Below are 21,688 nucleotides of genomic sequence, written 5' to 3'. Positions count from 1 at the left end.
GACAGAGAGACAGAGAGAAAAATAGAGGGAGACAGAGTGAACTGTATCTCTATCCTTTTCACTCCCAGCTGAATTTGAGCTTCAGGGAAACATGCACTGGAAACTAAAAACTGGAAGAGTACATAATACATTAACTGTGATTGTCTTTGGGAGATGACAGGGCAGGTAATTTTTGCTATTTGCATTTTCTAATTATTTGATTGTTATATAATTACATTACCTTTGTAATCTGTGTACTGTTCTAGGCAAAAAAAAAGTTTTATATTTAAATTTTCAGTCATTTCTACTAAAAGGTATATCAACAAAATATGATTATTTCATCTTTAGCCTACAAATAAAATTCATACCACATTTCCTATCATTATGAAATGAAATTTTGGCAGTCAATAAATAACTTCACCCAATGAATCCTGAATGGTTCACTTTAATTAAGCATTACATGAAAATATGCTACTAAAAAGCAGACATTAAGTATATCTCCTTGAATAATTCTTAAAACATCCTAAATTCAATTCCAAGAATTTAGTTCACACAAGTTCACATTATACAATTACATGTAACATATATGTTTCAAAATAATCGAATCACATGACATTTTAAAGTAAAAAGAATTCAGAGAAGTCTCCAGTTAAGCATTTACATAGCATTTACTATTTTGTCAACGTACCTAGGAAGCAGGAAAGCTTGTAACATCTTTGCTTTGTGTAGAATGGAAGCGTATGGGTTTAAATACTTTTTAATATAACACTGTTGAAATCAGAGCCAAGATTGAATCAGGGAAATTTATTTCCTGTACTACTTTATTCTTGGAAACTATTTTGACTAACATGCAATTTCTCCCATTTTGTGAAATTCCTTTTTTCTACTGTATTTTAGCCCATGACTCAGGATTTAAGAAACTTGAGTATTTCCCCACACCTTAAGTAGGAGAGTAGGTGCCCAACCAGCTTAGATCCGTGGACAGTTATAGAGAAGTCAGTGGGAGAATAAGGGAACATCTGAGAGGATAAAAATCAGCTGAAGTCAATAATGACCACAGTTACAAGAGCCGGGTGAAAGTTTTATCAGATTATCACATTTGTGGATGGTGGGCAGAGCACAACGGGGATGCCCGATGCTTGAGTTCTCATTCTCGATTTCTGATGCTAAGTCGTGTCTGAGCTTGAGCAAGTCAAAGGCTTTGGAAATCAGTTTCTTCAACTAAAAACAGAGTTTGGGGCAGGTTTGTTAAATTATTAAAATTCCTTTCTGATGCAGCGTTCTATCACTTTGAGGTACATACAACTGCGAACAACTATCAGGTCCTGCTTTGGCAACAGTGAAAAATAGCAGATTAGCGCTATTTAAAACAATGAGTAAACTACTCACATTTTCAAATGTGATGCGATACAAACCACTGGAATGTTGTTATCCCTGAACATTTCTTATTTTCTTTCATTAAGAAAACTTCAATCTTCTTTTGATCTAAAATGCCACAGTTTCTTTTCATTTATGTAACACTACTATTTTCTTGGTTATTATGGAACTTAAATTCTGTATAAAATTAATTTTTTTGGTATTAATATTTAAATTTCTAGAGAAATTGTTCTTTTCAGTAATAAAATATTCATTAAATTACTATTTCCTTTACTTTGAAGTGTCAGCATTCTTCAAGTTCAATACAATTTACAAAACTAGAAGTTAAATCTGAAAATCTATAGGTTTTTAGTGTCCTCAATTTGAATTAAAATTCCCTCATACTATAAATTAATGACAACTTAAAGAACAAATGTCTATATTGATATTTCATACATTTTACGGAAATATGGGGAAATCATAGCCCTTAAACAGAGAAATAGATTCAGAGAATATTATCAGGCTTGATTCTCCCCTTTGGATCCCAGAAAGTGAACAGTACTGTATTGTCACCCAGCTCTCAAAACTCAGTTTCCCTGCCAAAGGGGAAGAGATTTCATTCAATTACATAATTAAAGCAGCACAGGTTGCTGTAAACAGGAAATAAAATACTACTTATCATAGTAAGACAAAAATACCCATTTGAGGGAAATGACTTGTTGGGTCTTTGCAAACACCTCAAATTCCCTTTTCATCCTTTCTCAAAAGCAATGCTAAGAAATAAGTGTTTAGACTTCTTTTCAAGAAGTCTCTAATACAGGCAACCTCTCTATTCTCTTCTGAGTGCTGCAGCCTAGACGGGCCAGAAAAGCAGAGATTTCTTCTCGTATGCTAAAAATGTGTAACATCAAATAACCCCATCATCAACCCCATCTATGTTTACCTTTTTTCACACACATGAAAGTGGGGAAATGTAGGGCTTATGGTGGTAAATAAGTGAAAACAATGAACATTTATCAAGTCATTACTATATGCCATATGCTTTACATTAATTAGCTAATCTCACTCAATTCTCACAAGTAAGAAGTGATAATGGTAAGCCACTAAATACAATAATGTAGAAGAAAATGATCAGAAGTTTAGGTAAATATTTACTGTGAAATTTATGATCTTACATCCCTAAAAGTAGTAGTACTTTCTTCCATTTTTCCTTTTACTTCCCTGGAATTTGAAAATGTCTTTTTAGCTCTGAATAGCTAATCGGATACAATCAGCATTGTGCTTGGCGCTATGGGGGACACACGGATGAATAAGAGAGGCCCTAAATCCCTTGCTGATAATACGTATTGTTGGTAATAATTACAATTTCATGAAGTATTCTAGTGTCGGCAACATGGAAAGGCTTCTAGTTTCATTTATGAAATTTCTATTATTTATCTATAGCACTAAGGTGATCTTACAAAGTGATCCATGACAACTTTCTTGCATACACACTGCAGCAAGAAGGTTAATTTCAGCGTGAAACCTCCTGAGCGACCATCTCAAAGCCTCTGTTTCATGACCTCCTGGGTTTTCTGACATTCTGATACTGGATACAAACTGTATGACTAGCTCCTTAAATAGTATAAATTCTTTTTTCATTTTTTAGATCTCATAAGGTTCACCATCTCTAATAACAAAGGCTATTTCTTTTTTTTTTCCTTTTGGTGAGGAAGACTGTCACTGAGCTAACATCTGTGCCAATCTTCCTCTATTTTATGTGGGATGCCGCCACATCGTGGCTTGATGAGTGGTGCACAGGTCTGAACCCAAGATCTGAACCTGCGAACCCCTGGTCACTGACACAGAGCATGAACTTAACCACTACGCCAGTGGGCTGGCCCCACAAATGGCTATCTCTTAAGGGACAGATAATCTCCAGATAGAAAACATGACTTTAGGATCTGGGAGGTAAAATACGTTTGTAAGGTTGATATAACACAGAGGTCTGGACAGAACTTACAATTCTCTGAGGCCACATGAGAACATGAAAATGCACATATGGATTCTGGAGGGAGACAGACTTAATCAGTTCTAATCTCGACTCAGTCACATGCTAAATATGTGGCAAGTTATTTGATTTCTCTGAGTCTCAGTATTTTTAACCACAAAATGAGGCTAATAACACCTGCCCTGAATAGTTGTTGTAAAGACGAGAAATAACACTTGTAAAGATCCAGCAGAGAGGATACAAGAGATGCTTAATAGTGACTGTGTATTCTCATCCATCATTGCATTGCAGCATTGGTTAAAGTAACTGTTTTACTCCGAAAGCCCACGTTTGGTCTGTGCTAAACTAGCTGACCAGTTCAAGTATGAGTCCCATTAATACAAGGACATGCAGAGATCAAACAAATAAATGAAGATTCTTTGGATAATGTCTACAAATTACCTTCCCATACAATTGTCTTCTAAATATAAGCTATAAGACTCTGGATTAATTAAGAAGACAAAAATTGCCTTTATCACCTATTTATGGCTTTAGTCTGCAAAATAATAATAGTGATAATGACCTTGACTAATGCGTAAGTATATTACTATCATGAAAAGGATATCTTTTGGTATCACTGAAATAATAAAGTGAGACAATTTAGAAAGACAAATTTCAGAGGTCTGCTCATTATATAGTGCCTATGATTGTCACGTAAGCCTGGAACAGATAAAATATACTCATATATAAAATGTAAGGCAAATTCTTAAATAAAATGCCTCTACAATTAGAGTTCTACTGAACTCTATTGACCAAAATTGACCAAAATTCTATCTTTCACAGTGCAAATGCAACTGCTTTGAGCTAAAGATCTGTTTTAGAAGAAATATACATGCATACTCCCCAGCAACTATTCATTTTAAAACCTGAAGCTAGATGCATAATTACTCCCCAATTCAATTATTTCTATAATTATGGTACCTAGATGGTTTCCTTTTTATTATTGGGAATAAACATACTTAAATAACATGCACAGCTTAGTGAAAGTGATCATGGATCATCCAACTGTAAGAATTATCAGGACATGATAAAGGTTATATATTAATGGTAAGAGCAATCTGATTATTAGCTTTTCATTTGAGGCAGTTTATCTACAGTTCAAAAAATGCTTTCAGTGATTAAACTCCAAAGCATCTTTTTCACTGTGAGCAGAAGTAGTTGGCATTTAATTAAAATAGACTCCTCTAACGGTAAATAATTAAATGAATAGTTTTAAACCTATGGCTAAAATTGGCAAATTGATAAATAACTAAACGTAAGAATTGGAATTATCAAAACACTTTTGAGAACACAGTTCTGCTTGGAGGGCTCCACGGGGGAAGTGCCTCATTTTCAAGAAAGGAATGACGTTTCTTTTGTTTCCGTTCAATTCTTTCCTGCCTTTCCTTCTTTTCCTAAAGAGAAAAATAGAAAACTATAAATTTATATACATATATGAACATTATTTTCAAATTAAGTTGCATGCTGAAGAATAAAATAATCTATTAGAGGATATTTAAATGTCATTTCCTAGTTTAATTGGTTATAAAGGAACAGCAGCTAGGGAATATGGCTAATTACCAAGTATACTACCAACAGGTATTAATGCACTGCTTAATTTTGTCAATATTAAAAGTGATATTTTAAAATAATTATGTAAAATAGAAACAAAAGACCTATAATTCCACACTGCAACAAAAATAATTATTAGAAGTTAGTGACAACTTTCTGAGAACACATTCTCAGAATTTACTGAATGCAAAGCTTGAACATGCCACAGCAGCACGGGATACTACAAATTCTTTTGCAAATAGTTGAAAATTCAGCTTCCTGTTTCTTTGCTTATTATTGAGCTTGAGCACATTTTCATTACTTTAGCCTTTTTGTGAAGTTTTTGCTCAATTATTTGGCTCATCTAACTGTATGTGTATGAGTGCTTTTACTTTTTAGCAATTTGAGTATTTTCATACAATAAATATTATTTTTGCAGGAAACATTTTATCTATATTACTTTTAGCCCTTAATTTTAAGAATAAAATTAAATATTTCAGCCTAGACAACTGTTCAAAGAGTAATGTAATGAAAACCTGTGCACCCGCTGTCTGACTTATGAAATAAAATATCGCCAACACTTTGGAAGCTCCGCGTCCACTCTCTCATCGCACCTTCCTCTCTCCACCCTACTGAGGTAGCCATTACTCTGAAGTTGATGCTTATCATTGCAGTGCATCTCTTAATACTTTAGCTACACATGTATTCATCCTCAAACCACAAATAATTTTGTTTTGCAGGTTTTCAGAATTCGTACTAAAATGTATCATGCTATATATTCCTTGTAACGTTTGTCATCATCATATTTCTAACATCCATCTATATGGATCTGTAGCTCTAGCTTACTGATGTACTGAATTCCAGCATATCAACATACCACAATTTATTAATCTTTTTTTTTTTTGTTGAAGACCTGATATTCACATTTTTTTCCCCACACAAAGACAATGTCGCTATAAACATCCCTGTGTGACTCCTTGTGCTTAAAGGCCAAGATTTCCCCTTCATGTACATGCCTAGGAGTGAAATTCCCAGTTTGTAGGGTATGCATATGTTCAACGTCGCTGGACAATGATGATTTATTCTCCAAAGAGGCTACAGGAATTCACCCTCCAACCACCGCCTACACTGACTTTTTATTTTGCTATATGAGTGATTTTAAATTCAATATCTATTCATCTTTTCCTTTATTTCTTATAGCACTTCTAGGTTAGAATAGCATCTCATCCTCATGAGATTTGATAAATATTAAGTTTAATATTTTCGTTTGGTTCTTCCATTGCTTGGCATTTTATATTTAATGCTTTAATTTTTCTGGAGTTTCTATAGCTGAGGGTAATTCTTTGAGGTGATTTTATGTCCTAATGTCACACAAATAATCCCAACTGTTATTTCCTTGCACCCATTAATTTGTGTTACTTTATTATATAACACATCCTTACTTGTAATTGGTCCCGAGGTGTCCTGTGGGTCTATTATTCTACTGATACTATACTGTTTCAATTTCTGTTTACTCATCCGTCTGTTATGAGCTGAGATCCCACTCTGGGTCCAGCAGCATAGTGGGCGCCATGCATAAGGTGATTATAAAACCCAAACACACCGATACAGTCCCTGTCCCTTAGGGAACTTTCAAAATGGACAGTTGATAAAAAAGTAAATAAATAACAGATAATTTTAAATTGTGTGAATCGCTATGAAACATATAAACAAACTGTTGTGATTGATAACGAATAAAAGGGAGTACTTACTTTCAAAGAAAAGTGGACTCAGGGAAAGCCACTTTAAAGTGAGACATGATGGGTAAGAGAAGCCCCTCATGATATGCACTGAGGAGAGAGCATTTCAAGCAGAGAGAACAGTGTGGAGGGCTCTGACAAGTGGAAAAATCTTGGGATGTGAGAGGAAACAAGAGTGTGACTATAATCTGGTGGGAGATGGAAGAGGAGTACCACGGGAGACCAAAACGGTAGATGAGTAAGATTATATGGAGCCTTGCAGGCCACGGCAACATTTAGCACACAGGTAAAAGAAGAGACGTCGACAAGTGATTCAGAGAAGGAAGGGAGAGGGGTGAGAGAGAGGCTGCGGGAATATGACAGCCAGAGGAAAAGACAGTTGCAAGCAGAAGGGAGTCAACTGTGCAGAATGCTCAGAAGTCGAGAAAAAGAGTAGAAAAGAATACATTTGATTGGCTAGAAGCCCTGACAAAACCATAACTTTCAAAGTATAGTTCTGGGAAAGAGACAAGACTGTAGTGCGTTGAGGATGAAAAGGATATGGAGAACCAAGAAAGTATAAGCAAAACTTTCTAGTTTAGCTATAAAAAGAGCAGCAAAATGTGAGACCATATCTGGAGAGAAAGAAGGAATTGAGAGGGGTTATTTTTATTTAAGATAACGTATCCTGGGACATGATGTGAATAATGCAGGAGGGTAGAAGAATTCTGATTCACAGAGTGTGAGATGGTTAAGTTCATATTTTATTGTTTGATAGGAACAGTCTTGCTTCATATTATTTTGAAAATATTATCTTCCAAATTCTCATACTTTTATTATACCAGGTGAATTTCAAACCATTTTCTTCCCCTGTACATACTCCCTTCAAAGAAATGAGTATCTGAGGACTCATATGAAATCTGAACGTTAATCTAGAATACTTGAAACTTTAATAGCATTTGGCCTTTCCATCCTGCAGCTTGGATTATCTCTTCATTTCTTTAAGTCTCTGCTAAAACGATAGAGTGGTGTGGTTACCTCGTATTGGTGATTTCCTCATAATCCTCAAAGAGCAGCAGTATCAGGAAATCTTGGACAGCCCTGCCTCTGCAGGCTGGATGACTTGGGAGGGGTGGTATTCTGGTAAATTATTAGGTGTCTGTGCTTCTTTCATCAGTACATACACAGCATTGATCAATGTCACAAGGAGACTTTGACAATGCAAGGTTTCCATTAGCATACAATGCTTCACATACAACAAAAGGAGTGAAGAGAAGTATGAGATTTTTTTTCTGTCTTAACATTTTGCTCCATGTCATGAGAATGTTTGCATGGTTGCTACTCTTACAAAGCAAAGAGGGGGCCTCCTTTCAAATTTCCTAATTGAGGAAATAAGAGCTGTAATTGGATCATTGTCCATCATTGTAGTATTTGAGACAGAGGCAGACTCTCTAGCTAGGTGGGGGAAAAGCACTGACCAGGCTGTGTCCACAGAAACTAACTGAACACACCTCTTTCTGTCCATTCTATTTAACATGGGGAAAGGAACTCAAAAACAAGTTTGATCTTACAAGCAGGTGCTAAAAAAGGACACGAAATAAACAATTAATTATCAACCTTAATATCAATTAACATGGATTAATAATGTTATTTGGGGTAAGAATTAAAAGAAACTTGTTGAAAAGTCCTTCTGTTGGGAACAGAACCTTTTTTTTAATTTTTTTATTTTTTAAGATTTTATTTTTTTCCTTTTTCTCCCCAAAGCCCCCCAGTATATAGTTGTATATTCTTCGTTGTGGGTCCTTCTAGTTGTGGCATGTGGGACGCTGCCTCAGCGTGCTTGGATGAGCAGCCATGTCCACACCTAGGATTTGAACCAACGAAACACTGGGCCGCCTGCAGCGGAGCACACGAACTTAACCACTCGGCCACGGGGCCAGCCCCAGGGACAGAACATTTTGCTTATTTTCTTATTAAAGCTAACTCTGAATTACTCCGGGAACCAGCACGAAGAAGAGACTCTTACTGATCTTTGGCTACAACTTTCCCCCAAATCAATGACTCATCAAATGCTCACTACACAAGCTAGGTTGTCCACCAAAATTTTGAGATATTAGTTTACATGAAAATTGAAGTCATTAGACTTTCTTACAGGGGTATTTTTCCATCCTATCTGTAAACGAATTCCAACAAGAAATTGGTAAAAGGGAAGTAGACCTGTAACACGTTGCATATGGATGTTTTTATAGGTAGCACTATATTTGTAGAGGTGATACTCCATATTGAAACAAGCTATTTTCGTCTTATGTCTGACAAATTTTTGTTCTCCAGAAGATTGCTTAGAATGAAAAAGTGACTAAACACTATAATAAAACATAATGTACCTAACTGTCACTTAGTCATTAAGGAAATTCTATTCCATTTTTAAGAGTATGTGAAATTAAAACTGAAAACTTAAACATTTACATTTAATTACTCTAAGTGATGCTAGCAGAGTCAGTACACGTCTCCTTAATATTAGAAGACTTCATTTTTCTTAGAACAAATCACCTGCCGGGCTTGCTGGAACCACCTGCCGGTCATGCCAAAATCACCTGCCAACTACGCCAGAACCACTTTGCGGACACTGCGGAAACACCTGTCGGGCCGGCCGGAACCACATCTCAGACGTGCCAGAACCGTGTGCATGAGATGCCGGAACCACACCCCGAACACACGGAAACCACCTGCCAGACCCGCCTGAACCACCTGCCGAGCACGCCGGAACCACCTGCTCGACTCGCCGGAACCACCTACCTGACACGCCAAAATCCCCTGCCGGGTATGCCAGAACCACTGGGCGGACACTCTGGAATCATCTGCCGGACATGCCGGAACCAGCTCTCAGACACACCAGAACCACGTGACGGAGACGCCAGAAGCACCTGCCGAGCATGCCGGACCCTCCTGCTCGACTCGCCTGAAACACCTGCCGGACACGCCAAAATCACCTGCCGGGTACACCAGAACCACCTGGCGGACACTCCGGAATCACCTGCTGCGCATGCCGGAACCACCTCTCAGACGTGCCGGAAGCATGTGCCGGACACGCCGGAAACGCCTACCGGACAGACCGGAACCACCTGCCAGACATGCCGGAACTACCTGCCGAGCACGCCGGAGCCACCTGCTCGACTCGCCGGAACCATCTGCCGGACAGGCCAAAATCAACAGCTGGCTATGCGAGAACCACCTGGCGGACAGTCCGGAATCACCTGCCGGGCATGCAGGAACCACCTCTCAGACGTACCAGAACCACGTGCCGGACACGCTGCAACCACGTCCTGGACAGACTGGAACCACCTGCCGGACACGCCTGGACCACCTGCCGAGCACGCCGGAACCACCTGCTCGACTCGCAGGACCCACGTGCCGGACACGCCAAAGAAATCTAAGAAATCATCATGAAATACTACTTTCCTCATTTGGATCCCCTTATTTTATTACTATTTTTCTGCATGGAATTAGCATATGGCAGCAGCAAAGTCAACACATAAACAACAATAAATTCTGTTGGTAATTTTATTAGGATTACATTAAATTTTTAAATTACTTCAGGGAGAATTGACATCTTTATAGCACCATTATAAGATCGAGTGTTTTATCCAAGAGCGGTTTTGATCCATTTTTCTCAAGTCTTCATTTGTGTCCTTCAGGGGTGTTCTATACTTTTCTTCATATTGGTCTTGCACATTTCTTAAGTTTATTCCTAAGTCTTTCATCTTTTTATCCTACCTTTAAATAGCCTGTTTTGGGTCCCATATATATGCCTCTCTAGCTACTGTTGATTCTAAAGTTTATGTGAAAAAGTAAACAGTAATAGTCAGAAATACTTTGAAAGAAGAGCTATGAAGGAAGATTAACCCAAACAGATATGAAGACATATCACGAAACAGCATGGTACTGGAACATGTACAATGAGACTGATCAATGGAACAGAAAGTCAAGAAGCAGACCCCAAAATCTGGGAATGTATATATAATAAAGGCAGTACCTGAAATCAGTGGGGAAAAGATGAGCTACTTTATAAAAGATGTATTTGGAAAAAATAAAGTTGGAACCGTATTTCCCACCATACATCAGGATAAATTCTAAGTAGATCAAATGTTAAGATATTAAAACCATAAAGTTACTAGAAGAAAAATGGGAGGACATCGTTTAACCTCAAGTTATGGAGAAGGTTTTTTCAACTATGCCTGAAAGTCAGAACCCAAGACTGATAAATTTGACATCATAAAATAAAATAAAACTCTTCATGGCATAAAACACTATACGCAAAGCTGAGAGACCAACAAAACAATGGGAAAAAAATTTGTAGCCCATATCAGAAAAGATAGGCTAATTTCCCTAGTACATAAACAAGCTTCTAAACATCAGTAAGAAAAAAAACAATAGAAAAATGTGCAAATTCCATGAATTGACAGCTTAAAGGAAAAAAAAATAACTCTTATACAAATGAAAAGATGCTCAACCTCGATCCTAAGAAGAGAAATGCAACTACAAATATCCTGGATAGTATTTTTTAACTAGCAGATTGGCATGAATTCAAAAAGTGTTTGATAAATCCTATTGGAAAGAAACCCCAATGGATCCTAAACCCTGTGGAGAAATTTTACACTTTTGACTGCTGAAACCTGTGATATGTTAACTGCAGTATTTTGCTTGACATCAATGAAAAGTATACATATAAGTACTCTGAAACAAACAAAAAAACATAAAAAAACAAAAAGTCCAGCTAGATATTTTCCTTGCAAACTTCATACTTGCCTTCTTTCACTAAAAAGCACCTAAACAAGACCTTCTCCTTGAGGTCATCAGAAAGATCAAAAGAGAATAAAAAGTGAATAACTTTCTTACCATTAAATTCACTGTTAGTGTGTGTCGTGACCAAGTTCCACCGAAAATGATCTGGTGGAACGAATCTGTGACAGTGGTACAGTTATCAGCTTTCTATGATTTTTAGATATGAGAATTGTTAAGAGGAAGAACGGACATGACAGGTAAGTGACTAAATGTGGGGATGCAGGTGAGGAAGAATATTATGACTGAAGTTTTAAGCCTGAGTACTTTCAGGAATAGTAGAAGCATTAATAGAAATGATGAAAGTAAAGAAAATATGATATATGTAGGAAGGATGAATTCAACAAGACAGCTTCCAGGTAGAAATGGACAGTAGGCTAGGACAAATAGAATTGGAATTAGGGACAGAAAAATCCCCCAAAAATACATTAAAAAGACACAAGTGTGTTAACAAATAATACCTACCAGCCATTTTTCATATTCATCAATAGCTTGTTTATCTTTATCTTTTTTCTCGGCTCTTTTCAGTTCTTCCTTTCTTTTCTCATTTATTTTCTCCTTTTCTTTTTCTTTGAAAAAAGCTTCCTTTTTTTCATTCCTATGTAGGATAGTACAAAAAACTGGGAAGTTAAAGGAGAATTTATAATACAGATTCCCTAATATATCTTTGCAATAACAAGATTGAGAAGCATTAGTAAATTTCAAGTAAATAAATATTACAAAAGCCTAAAGTGTTGTTAATTTTAAATCTTTCAAAATATTCCCTATTTTGGAGTACCATTTTTCAACAGCAGTTAAGTTATCTTTCCTTTTCTCAGCAACAGTTTCTTCTTCTTTCTGTTTCTTTGCTCTTTCATATTCTTTCTCCTTTTTATTTTTCTCTTTAAGGTATTCCATCTTTTTCTCTTTCCATCTTTCGAAAGCCTGAAAAAGTTCAGAATGATTTTCTTATTTACTGTGAACATTACAAAATAAGTGAAAACACAGTCACTAATTTAGATTCCAAGTATTTAAAAATAATTAAGAAAGACATTCAAAGCTGTTGAATACTTGTAGGGCTTCTCCTCTTCTCACTGCATTTTCTTCTTCAGTTTTCTTCTTGTTTTTTTCCTCAAGCCTTTTTTTTGCAGCTATTTTCTTTGCTTCCTTTTCTTTCATAGCCTTCCAGGCCTCAAATGATGCTAATGCTTCTTCTCTCTTAGCAGCTCTTTTCTATTTTGGAAAAGTAATAAACAGATATATGTATTATAAATAGCTAGACAAATATAGATAGATATTGATATACACCTATGTATTTATCTTTAATTCCCTTGAGACTCATCATATATAGAAATGAGGTTTCAAGGCAGATAATTTATTTAGAATGGTTTAGACCAGTTAATTTATAAAAAATGTTATCTGAATTATTCATTGCCATTTTCAAATGTCCTTTTCTGAAAGCACTTACTAGATATTGATATACTACTATCCATGGGAAGAAAGTCAACTTTCTTTTTGGAAATGTACTAAACAAATGTTAGCAAAATACACTGTAATAGGCTAAGCGGTACTGTAAAATGTTCATAATAAACTATTTCAGTAAAGGAAAAACGTGAGGAAAGTTACAGGCCTATAAAGTATGTCAGAGGAAGGTAAATTGACCAAGTCCCTCAGTAAGTCGTAGCTCTTTGCATTGAACCTGAGTTTTCTTGGCCATCAAAGCATGAAATTCTTACCAAACACATCCCAAATGTTGAAAAGGTGTGCCAGACTGGAAAATATGTAGGTGAGGGTGAGTATGTTATTACTTTACTTACTTCAATCTAATCCCATAATATCCTATGTTTGCTTTACAATATTACTTAACGTTAAATACTACAAAGCCTTATTATGGAGATACATAATTTAGAAGTAAAAATACTGCCTCCCTCACTGAGTGGTGGCGATCAGAGGGAAGGAGTCTGGCCCTGACCACAGCAGTATAACGCTGCAACACAGCCACAGGTGCACAGGCACTCCCCCTAGGGCGGCTCCATACAGTGCCACGCATTTGGGAAATATGTTTCATTCTAAATCAATTTCGGTACTGAACAGCACAAGAAGGCTTTTTTTCAGATGATTTAGGGGAAGATGAAGAGGCTAACAGGCGGGAGTTAAAGGCAGAGACTGAAAGTTCAGGAGGGACTAAAACAAGAGTCAGGCATCAGGAAGGATATGGGTCCAGAGCTCAGGTAGGGGCTGGTCTTGAAGATACACATAAAATTCAAGATGGGAAAGAGGAAAACTGAAGGTTAATGTCTGATGACCCTTTATATTCTTGGCTAAGTTGTAAGACTGAAGTCAGTTTTTAAAAGTGGAGTAAGTAGGTGGTTACAAGCAATAATGAGTTCATACTCAGTAGTGCCAAAGCTATTCCACACATATAAAAAATAAAAATCTCTGTGAGTCTGTGTTTCCACGTACAACAGGTATAATATATTCATATCAAAGTAAAATTGTTTAAAGCACCAGAGAAGTAAAAATCAGAAATCAATTCTTTTATATACAAATTACTTGGCCATTTAAAAAACAGTTAATTTATGGGGCTAGCCCTGAGGCGTAGTGGTTAGGTTTGCGTACTCTGCTTCAGCAGCCCGGGGTTCGCAGGTTCAGATCCTGGGTGCAGATCTAGCACCACTGGTGAAGCTATGCTGTGGCGGCATCCCACATAAAACAGAGGAAGACTGGCACAGATGTTAGGTCAGCGACAATCTTCCTCAAGTAAAAAGAAGAAGATGGGCAACAGATGTGTTAGCTCTGGGCCAATCTTCCTCATAGACAAAAACACAGGAAAAATTTTAAAAACACAGCTGATTTAGAAATGTTAAATATTCAGAGATATTTTATTGACATAAAAATCCAGAATATTTTTCTCTTCTATATTTCAGAATACCTGTTCATTTTGGATCCTTAAATTTTCACTTTCAATCCTTTTAATTCTGTGCATTTCATGTAAATACACATTTTTCTTTTCTAACCACTCCTGTAAGAACAAGAAAAAGGCCATGTGATATTCAAAGTTTCCCAAATGTTAGAATTCTTATCTATGTTGAAATATTTGATTAAAACTTTAAAGAAGCAAAACACAAAATTTATAAATTCTATATACATTAGTATCATTTTTATTTTTCTGATAATATCCTAAAATATAAAGAGTACTAATTAAGAAAATCATAAGCATGCTTTCTTAGTATTAACATACTTCAAAAATTGAATATAATAGCTATACATATTAACATTTTTCTCTGAAATTAGATGTACAGTTTTCTAAATTGTACTATTCTGTATAATAATACCAAAAAAAGACCTTTTTTGGAATTGTAAAAAAATTAGTAATACCTTTTCCTGTGTAAGCCTAATTCAAATACAAAGTATCAAATTTTAAACATTTTAAGTTTAAAACATTTTAAAATTCTTTTTGTTCATAACAATATCAACTATAAGGATAAAAAGTATAGAAGCATATACAGACTTTGATATATTTTCTTTTGCTAGATTTTTATAAATTGCCATGGCATCTTCTCTTTAAGGAAAAAACAACTATGATAAGTTAAACAAAGCCTGGAAGAAAACGATTTAGTAAAAAAAGCTCTGGATTGCTCATAAAGGAAAATCTTTCCCAATAAATTAAGTATTAAATCATCATCTCTGATGGGCCATTTTATTCCTTGATGAGCAGGTAACATTATGCAAGTGATTAATTCCTCTTATTTTTCAACTTTTAATATTTTCCTTTTTACCTGATAAACAGCTGCCCTTATGTTATCTGCTCTGTCAGGTTCCATGTTCTGTTTCTGTGAGAGCTTCTGGTCCAAGACTTTCAAAGTCCCTAGATAGTGAGAAGAGGTAGTTGTCGATGGAGATTTCTTTACAGAACTAGATTTCTTCAAAAACTCAGAGGTCATTAATCTGAAAAGACCCAAACGAATCAAGATAAAATATTACAATTGTACTCAGTAGAAGAAAGATTCATCAGAATTTGTAACTACTACTTTTGAAAACTACATGATAATTTAATAAATTATAATTACTTTGAAAATGATACGTGGTCTTTTCTCAGTACTCAAAGAGCCCTATTCAATATAATTTAAATTTTATAACTAAGTTATATAGCTCCAAAGTGATTGCTGTTTTAGGTGTTTGTAATTAGAACATTTAGAAGAAACATGGACTGTATCTCAAGTTACATGGAAAACACAATATTAATAAAGTAGGTTTTAATAGTTTCTTGTATTATTTTGTTACATAAACCATTCTAAACATCAAGTTAGATAGCATGCTCTATTCCAGGGGTTGGTGGGAAAATCTGGCCCACCGTCTGATGGGCAAGTAAACATGACCGCAGCACGACTACCTTCATCCATCTATGTGCCGCCTATGACCGCTTTCCTGCTACAGCAGCAGAAGTGAGCAGTTCCAACAGAGACTGTGCGGCCCACAAAGCCTCACATGCATACTCACTGGCCGTTTACAGAAAAAGCTTGCTGAGCCTGGCTGTATTTGATTAATGAGCATTTGATTAATGATAATGTAAAAGATTCGGAAGGTTGTAATTAGCATGGACGAGTTAGGCATTCATTATCGTCAGTGTCAATGAAGCTATACAGATTCTCATCATTTTAATAAACCAATTTAGTCCATAGAACCTCAAGGCTTTAAGAACAACTTTTCATTGTTAGACAGAGACACTTAATAGAGAAGGATAATGCTGGATGTCAGCTGCATTGCCGTTTGATGTCTACCGTGTCAGGAAAAACTGGAGAAAGAAATTCTATCCTGGGAGCAATGCAGAGTATGGAGAATCCTTAATCAATTCCTTTTTATAAAAGAATACAATCAACTGAGGGTTTTTATCATGAAGTAACTACACCACTCGGCTCACGAGATGGAAATTAAGAGAAAATAAGTAACAGCAAATGAAATCTACTTTATGGAAGTTATATTAAAACAAGCTTTGTTAGAATGTAAACCCATAAGTGAAAGATATTGATAACATTATTACCTGCCAGAGGCACTGGATGCTCTATTATTTGTTGACTTTTTATTCTTCATATTCCTATCTTCCATTGTTTTCTATTAAACAGAAAAATTCATAGATGGATTGATTACAAACTAGAACTATCACACTTAGGCTTGGGGGCCAAACTGCCAGTAAATCAGCATTTTTTAAGCATCTACTACGTGTCAAGTACTGTAGGCAGTGGGAACAAATAAGTGAATAAACTGCCCTCAGGATATGACATTTCAGAGAGGGCTGACTGACAATGAACACACAAACAAACGTGACTCATGAAGCAGATAAACCAGGGTCCAGTGACGAGAGTGACTGGAGTGAGCTGGGGGCTCCTTTAGTGAAGGCTCAGGGAGGCGACCCTGAGGGCTGACCTCAGAGCCAACACGATGATGGGTGGAGAGGGGCTGCGTGGCCTGCTGTGGAAAAAAAGAGTAAGTGCTGAGAGCCTGAGAGGGGCGAGCTTGACCTTTGTGAGAACCAGGGAAAGGTGAAGGATGCTGAAGCACACTGCATGGCGGGGAGAGGAGGAATACACGGTCGGGAAGCGGTCTTTAGGAAGCGGTAAGGAGTTTGGATTTTATTCTCATGATGAAAATCCAACAGAGGCCATAGCAGGGGAATGATTAGATTCCAACTTAAGAAAGATCACTCAGTAGAGAGTAAGAATAAAGCCAAGGATCCAGTTAAAAGAAATACGTTATGATTTTATATAAATTACATATAAATATATAAATTGTTATATACAAATTGTTCTAATTTAGAATTACCTCTACTAGACATTTCCAAGATCCTGTCTGTAAACTCCAGAATACTCTTCTTCCTTCTAAGGAATAACTTTTCTACTTTACACAGATAGATGTGTATTAGATTAAAGTGACAGCACGGACGTAGACACATCCCTAATATGAAATTAGTGGGCTTTTTCTAAGCAAAACAGCTAAGGACAATATACCTGGAATATGGTTTAATGAACCATCTCCATAAATTTTAATAAAAAGCTAATATTCTGTATATAAAAGTCCTATTCAACCACAAGTTTTCAGCTATTATTATCGTCCTCCCCAAATACGAATATACACATAATCACCAGCTAACTGAGCTAGAAGAGATAAAGACTAAATTCAGGAGAAAGAAAGACTAAAAATGCTATGCTATAATTTTTTTTTTTTGGTGAGGAAAATTGGCCCTGAGCTAACATCTATTGCCAATCTTCTTTCTTCTTTTTGCTTGAGGAAGATTGTTGCTGAGCTAACATCTGTGCCAATCTTGCTCTATTTTGTATGTGGGACACCACCAAAGCATGGCTTGATGAGTTGTGTGTAGGGCCGTGCCTGGGATCCAAACCCGTAAGCCCCATGCCACTGAACTTAACCACTATGCCACTAGTTGGCTCAAAATTTAAAAGCATAGTGCTCGGGTGCAGTTTAGCATAGGGACAAGTAATCCTATACACCGCAAGTCTGGTTCTCAAGATCCATAACATTCCTGATAATACCCTGTCCCTCCACTTAAATAAGGATGGATGTTGATAAACATTTCTTAAAGATTTTCATTAAAATTTTTTAAATGTTTAAAGATGATATCCAAAGGAATAACAAACTAATTCAGAACCTTAGAAATTGTTCCAGATAGCTTATTTTTACAACATGAAGACCCATAGAAACCTACACACTTATGGGTATGTATTTCTGAAATATTTAAAAGTATGTTATGGGGGTCAGTCCCATGGCCTAGTGGTTAAGTTTGGCGTGCTCTGCTTCGGCAGCCCAGGTTCAGTTTCTGGGTGTGAATCCACACCACTTATCGGTGGCCATGCTGTGGTGGCGTCCCACATACAAAACTGAGGAAGTTTGGCACAGATGTTGGCTCAGGGTGAATCTTCTTCAGCAAAAACAATAAAACCAAAAGTATATTATGATCATATACCTCAGACAATTTTTAATGAAAACACTGAGTTTTATTGTATTCACTGCAAACCTTCCCTGAAGTTAAAATTCTATTGAATTAAATAATAACTATTAGACAATATAATACCACCATCAAAAGATTAGTTTCCACAGGTAATTCAGAAGTACATAACTTGGAAGATAAAATATTTAGTGTTCTATTTTGAGTTTTAAGCTGGAGTATAAAAGGTGTAATTTGATATAAATACCTCTGCAGATTCAGTTGCATTGGGAGATATTAAGATACTCTGAGATTTCAGTAGTGGTGGATTAACTGTTAAATCATCATTCATAATCAACTCGGTTTTCTCCTTTTCTTCTTCAAGGTCATCAGTAGTTACTTGACTTTCCTTGGATTTTTCAAGTGCAGTAGTAGCAAAGTCAATCAAAGATGAATTCTCTTCATTTTCATTTGGTTTCAAAGAATTATGGTTTTCAGTGAATTCTTCATTCTGATCTATTTTGAGACAGAGTAACAGCACTAAAAGTCCCTTCTGAATTAAGAAGGAGTAACAGCACTAAAAGTCCCTTCTGAATTAAGAAGGTGGATAATAGATCATTTTCTTTCCACTAAATGAAGACTGTCTATAATCCTTTTTTTCTTGCAAAACAAAATATGAAGAAAACTATCATATTCAACTTGAATAAACTTTTTCCAAAGTGATCTATAAAAGAAAAAATAGCTACTCAATCTATTAAAGCATTTGAGATACCTAATGCTTAAAAACAAACAACATATTAGTTGACAGAATGAAATAGCTACCCTAAAATAAAGACATACCAAAAGAGCTTGTTGACGTATTATTGAAGTAAGCGAGATGGTAAAAGGTTCTATTTGAAAGCCTGTGCTTCTCAGCTGGAACAAGAGGCTGTGTAAGCAGGATGCACACATCTCTATGCTACTACAGTTACTGGCAGTGCAGTTATAAAATTGTATGGATGCAGAGAGAATCAAGAATTCGTGCAATTTTAGAAGAGTCCACCACCCAGAGAATAAACCATCCTCTAGTTGGTTGTATTCCCACTAAGAGGCAGTGCTGCCTCTGATCCCACAAGGGGCACTGAAGGCAGGCCAACTACACACCTTCTCAGTGCTCCAAGGATAGGCTCAGGCTCTGGCAGGAGAGGATTCAGTTTTGCTTTTACAGAACTTCTAATTCTGCTTCTAATATTCTGTTTCTTATATTCTGCTTCTCCCACACTTCAGAAGGCTCGACAGAAATAAATCAGTGCTTTCCGTGTTGATCACCAAGTTTCAGTTCTCCCAGGATCCACCTCCTGCTCAAATCTGTATCTTCACTGCCAAAGTCTTAATTCTGCTGCTTTCACTACAGTCGTTTTTTAGAACTCGTTTTGAGGTAAGCTAGATTTAAAATCACTTTATAATCACAGTTATACATTCACATTTGGAGAGTACTTATGACTCAAAAGTATCACTATTAGATTCTTTAAAGCTGCTAACCAGTGTATTCAGTGAAAAGAACAAAGACTTTGGAGCCAAAGATTCAAATTACAGCTCCATCACTGACCTTGGATATGTTTCTTAGTATCTCTGCATTTCAGCTTCTCTCATATGTAAAATGACTAAAAGTATACTACATTGTAAGCACTTAACAAATGTTACATATCCCAGCCTTAGACACAGCCACGCCCTTTAGCTCTCATTAAGCTACATGTCATAGGACTAACGAAAGAAATAACAACTCACACCTCCCACTTACTGTGTGCTTACTATGGTACTATTCGAAGTGTTTTACATGTATTATTAACTCATTTAATTCGCAGAACCACCCAATGAGGTAGGTTGCTCTTTTGTCTCCATTTTAGAGATCAATATACAGGGCCAGACAGGTTAGCTACTTTGCTCATATAATTGTGTCTGGATTCAAATCCAGCCTAGTCTCACTTTAAAAGTCCACCCAACTGTTATGTTGTACTGCAGATGATCACAGCAACACATGCATAATAACAGTACATATTTAGTGCCCGGAACTGGGCTAGTGGCCAAAATGCACAGCATCACTTCAATTTCCACAACAGCTCTATGAGATAGGTCTTATATCTTGGGGGAAACTGAGGCACTGAGAGATTAAGTTCTGCATCTGATATCACATGGTTAGTAAACTGCATAGCTGAGATTAAAACCCATGAAAACACAAACATATCATTCCTGTAACTTTGCAAAGTATTATTTCTTTTATAAAGGGGATTCTAAGAAATACAGAGTTCACAAATAAAATAAGATACAATAATTAGGTATAACCACCTTTTATGGATGCTTTTTCCTCTGATCCTGGTGAAAAGGAATCTTCAACACTTTCTTTAAGGGATAATGATGATAGACTTGCATCCTGTTTTTAAAAAAAATGTATTTACCATGTAAGTTTAGTTCTCAAGATTTGTTGGGGGCAGTAGCATTATTAAGACTATTTCTTAACTCTGAAATTTGCATTATTACGAATTTGCTGCTGAAATATAAAGGTGTTAAACCAATAGAGGCATACATGCTTTCCTTTCAAGCCTTGATGTTCTGATCATTAAAAGGGGTCACTAAAAGAGCTATTCTAGTTCTTTAGCTGCCACTTCTATATTTGTTTTTACCAATTTTCAAAACTCCTGCTGCTTTAAAATCAAATCTTATAAATATTTGAGGCAAAGACGTGATATCTTTTTCTCTAATTCTCCTTCCTAAGAAAGTATAGAGAAAACAGTAGTTAAAAACCTTTAGTTTCAAGCAAATGTTACTAGTTTTCCAAGTGAAGCAATTTATAAAACCAAGTAGACGACCACTACCAAATATTTTAGATAGGAAAAGCACATTGATTTCATGCACTTGAGTTTTCCTCAGAATTCTGAAATGAAATAATTACATTTGTATGACTAAACTAAACATCTTTTAGGACACTGAGGACATCACTCATTCATAGGGTCACCAGGAGTTGGAGCTGACTTGAGACGGCATGTAATAACAACAAATCTAGCCTAACAGTGATGACATTATAATGTAAGAAGCTTGATTTTGTTGCAGAAATAATAAATTTTAATTTTCTTTCCTAACATATTTTATGGATACAAAGACAAGTATATGTCAAAGACAACAGACAGAAATCATCTGAGAAGATGGCAGAAGGGCCGAGACATTGGAGCCTGCCTTGAGACAAAGCTTTGCCTGAGGAGATTTGCGAGTCAGTGGGTTTTTGTCTGAAGGCATTCCCCTATCTGTGCAGCTCAAGTAATAGAAGACTGCAGCCTTACTGTA

The 21,688-nt window shown here is 36.3% G+C and overlaps 1 protein-coding gene across 2 annotated transcripts in view; it reads right to left on the bottom strand.

Annotated features, from left to right (window-relative positions):
- Positions 1 to 404: 404 nt before the first annotated feature.
- MAP9 (microtubule associated protein 9) overlaps positions 405 to 21,688 on the bottom strand; it is a 37,590-nt gene continuing 16,306 nt past the window's right edge. For both annotated transcript variants that reach the window (XM_008509656.2, XM_008509657.2), the window contains exons 6-14: positions 20,696 to 20,780; positions 18,639 to 18,886; positions 16,472 to 16,542; positions 15,210 to 15,378; positions 14,363 to 14,452; positions 12,502 to 12,663; positions 12,230 to 12,375; positions 11,917 to 12,049; positions 405 to 4,758 (exon numbers count right to left, since the gene is read on the bottom strand). In XM_008509656.2, coding sequence (XP_008507878.2) covers positions 4,636 to 4,758; positions 11,917 to 12,049; positions 12,230 to 12,375; positions 12,502 to 12,663; positions 14,363 to 14,452; positions 15,210 to 15,378; positions 16,472 to 16,542; positions 18,639 to 18,886; positions 20,696 to 20,780 — 1,227 coding nt within the window. In that variant the 3' untranslated portion in view covers positions 405 to 4,635. The remainder of the gene's footprint in view (positions 4,759 to 11,916; positions 12,050 to 12,229; positions 12,376 to 12,501; positions 12,664 to 14,362; positions 14,453 to 15,209; positions 15,379 to 16,471; positions 16,543 to 18,638; positions 18,887 to 20,695; positions 20,781 to 21,688) is intronic.

Source organism: Equus przewalskii, chromosome 2 (genome assembly GCF_037783145.1).
Source record: "Equus przewalskii isolate Varuska chromosome 2, EquPr2, whole genome shotgun sequence".
In the NCBI taxonomy this organism is placed as follows: Eukaryota; Metazoa; Chordata; class Mammalia; order Perissodactyla; family Equidae; genus Equus; species Equus przewalskii.
Note: the sequence above shows the minus strand (reverse complement) of the source record. Positions and strands in the feature narration are given on the sequence as shown.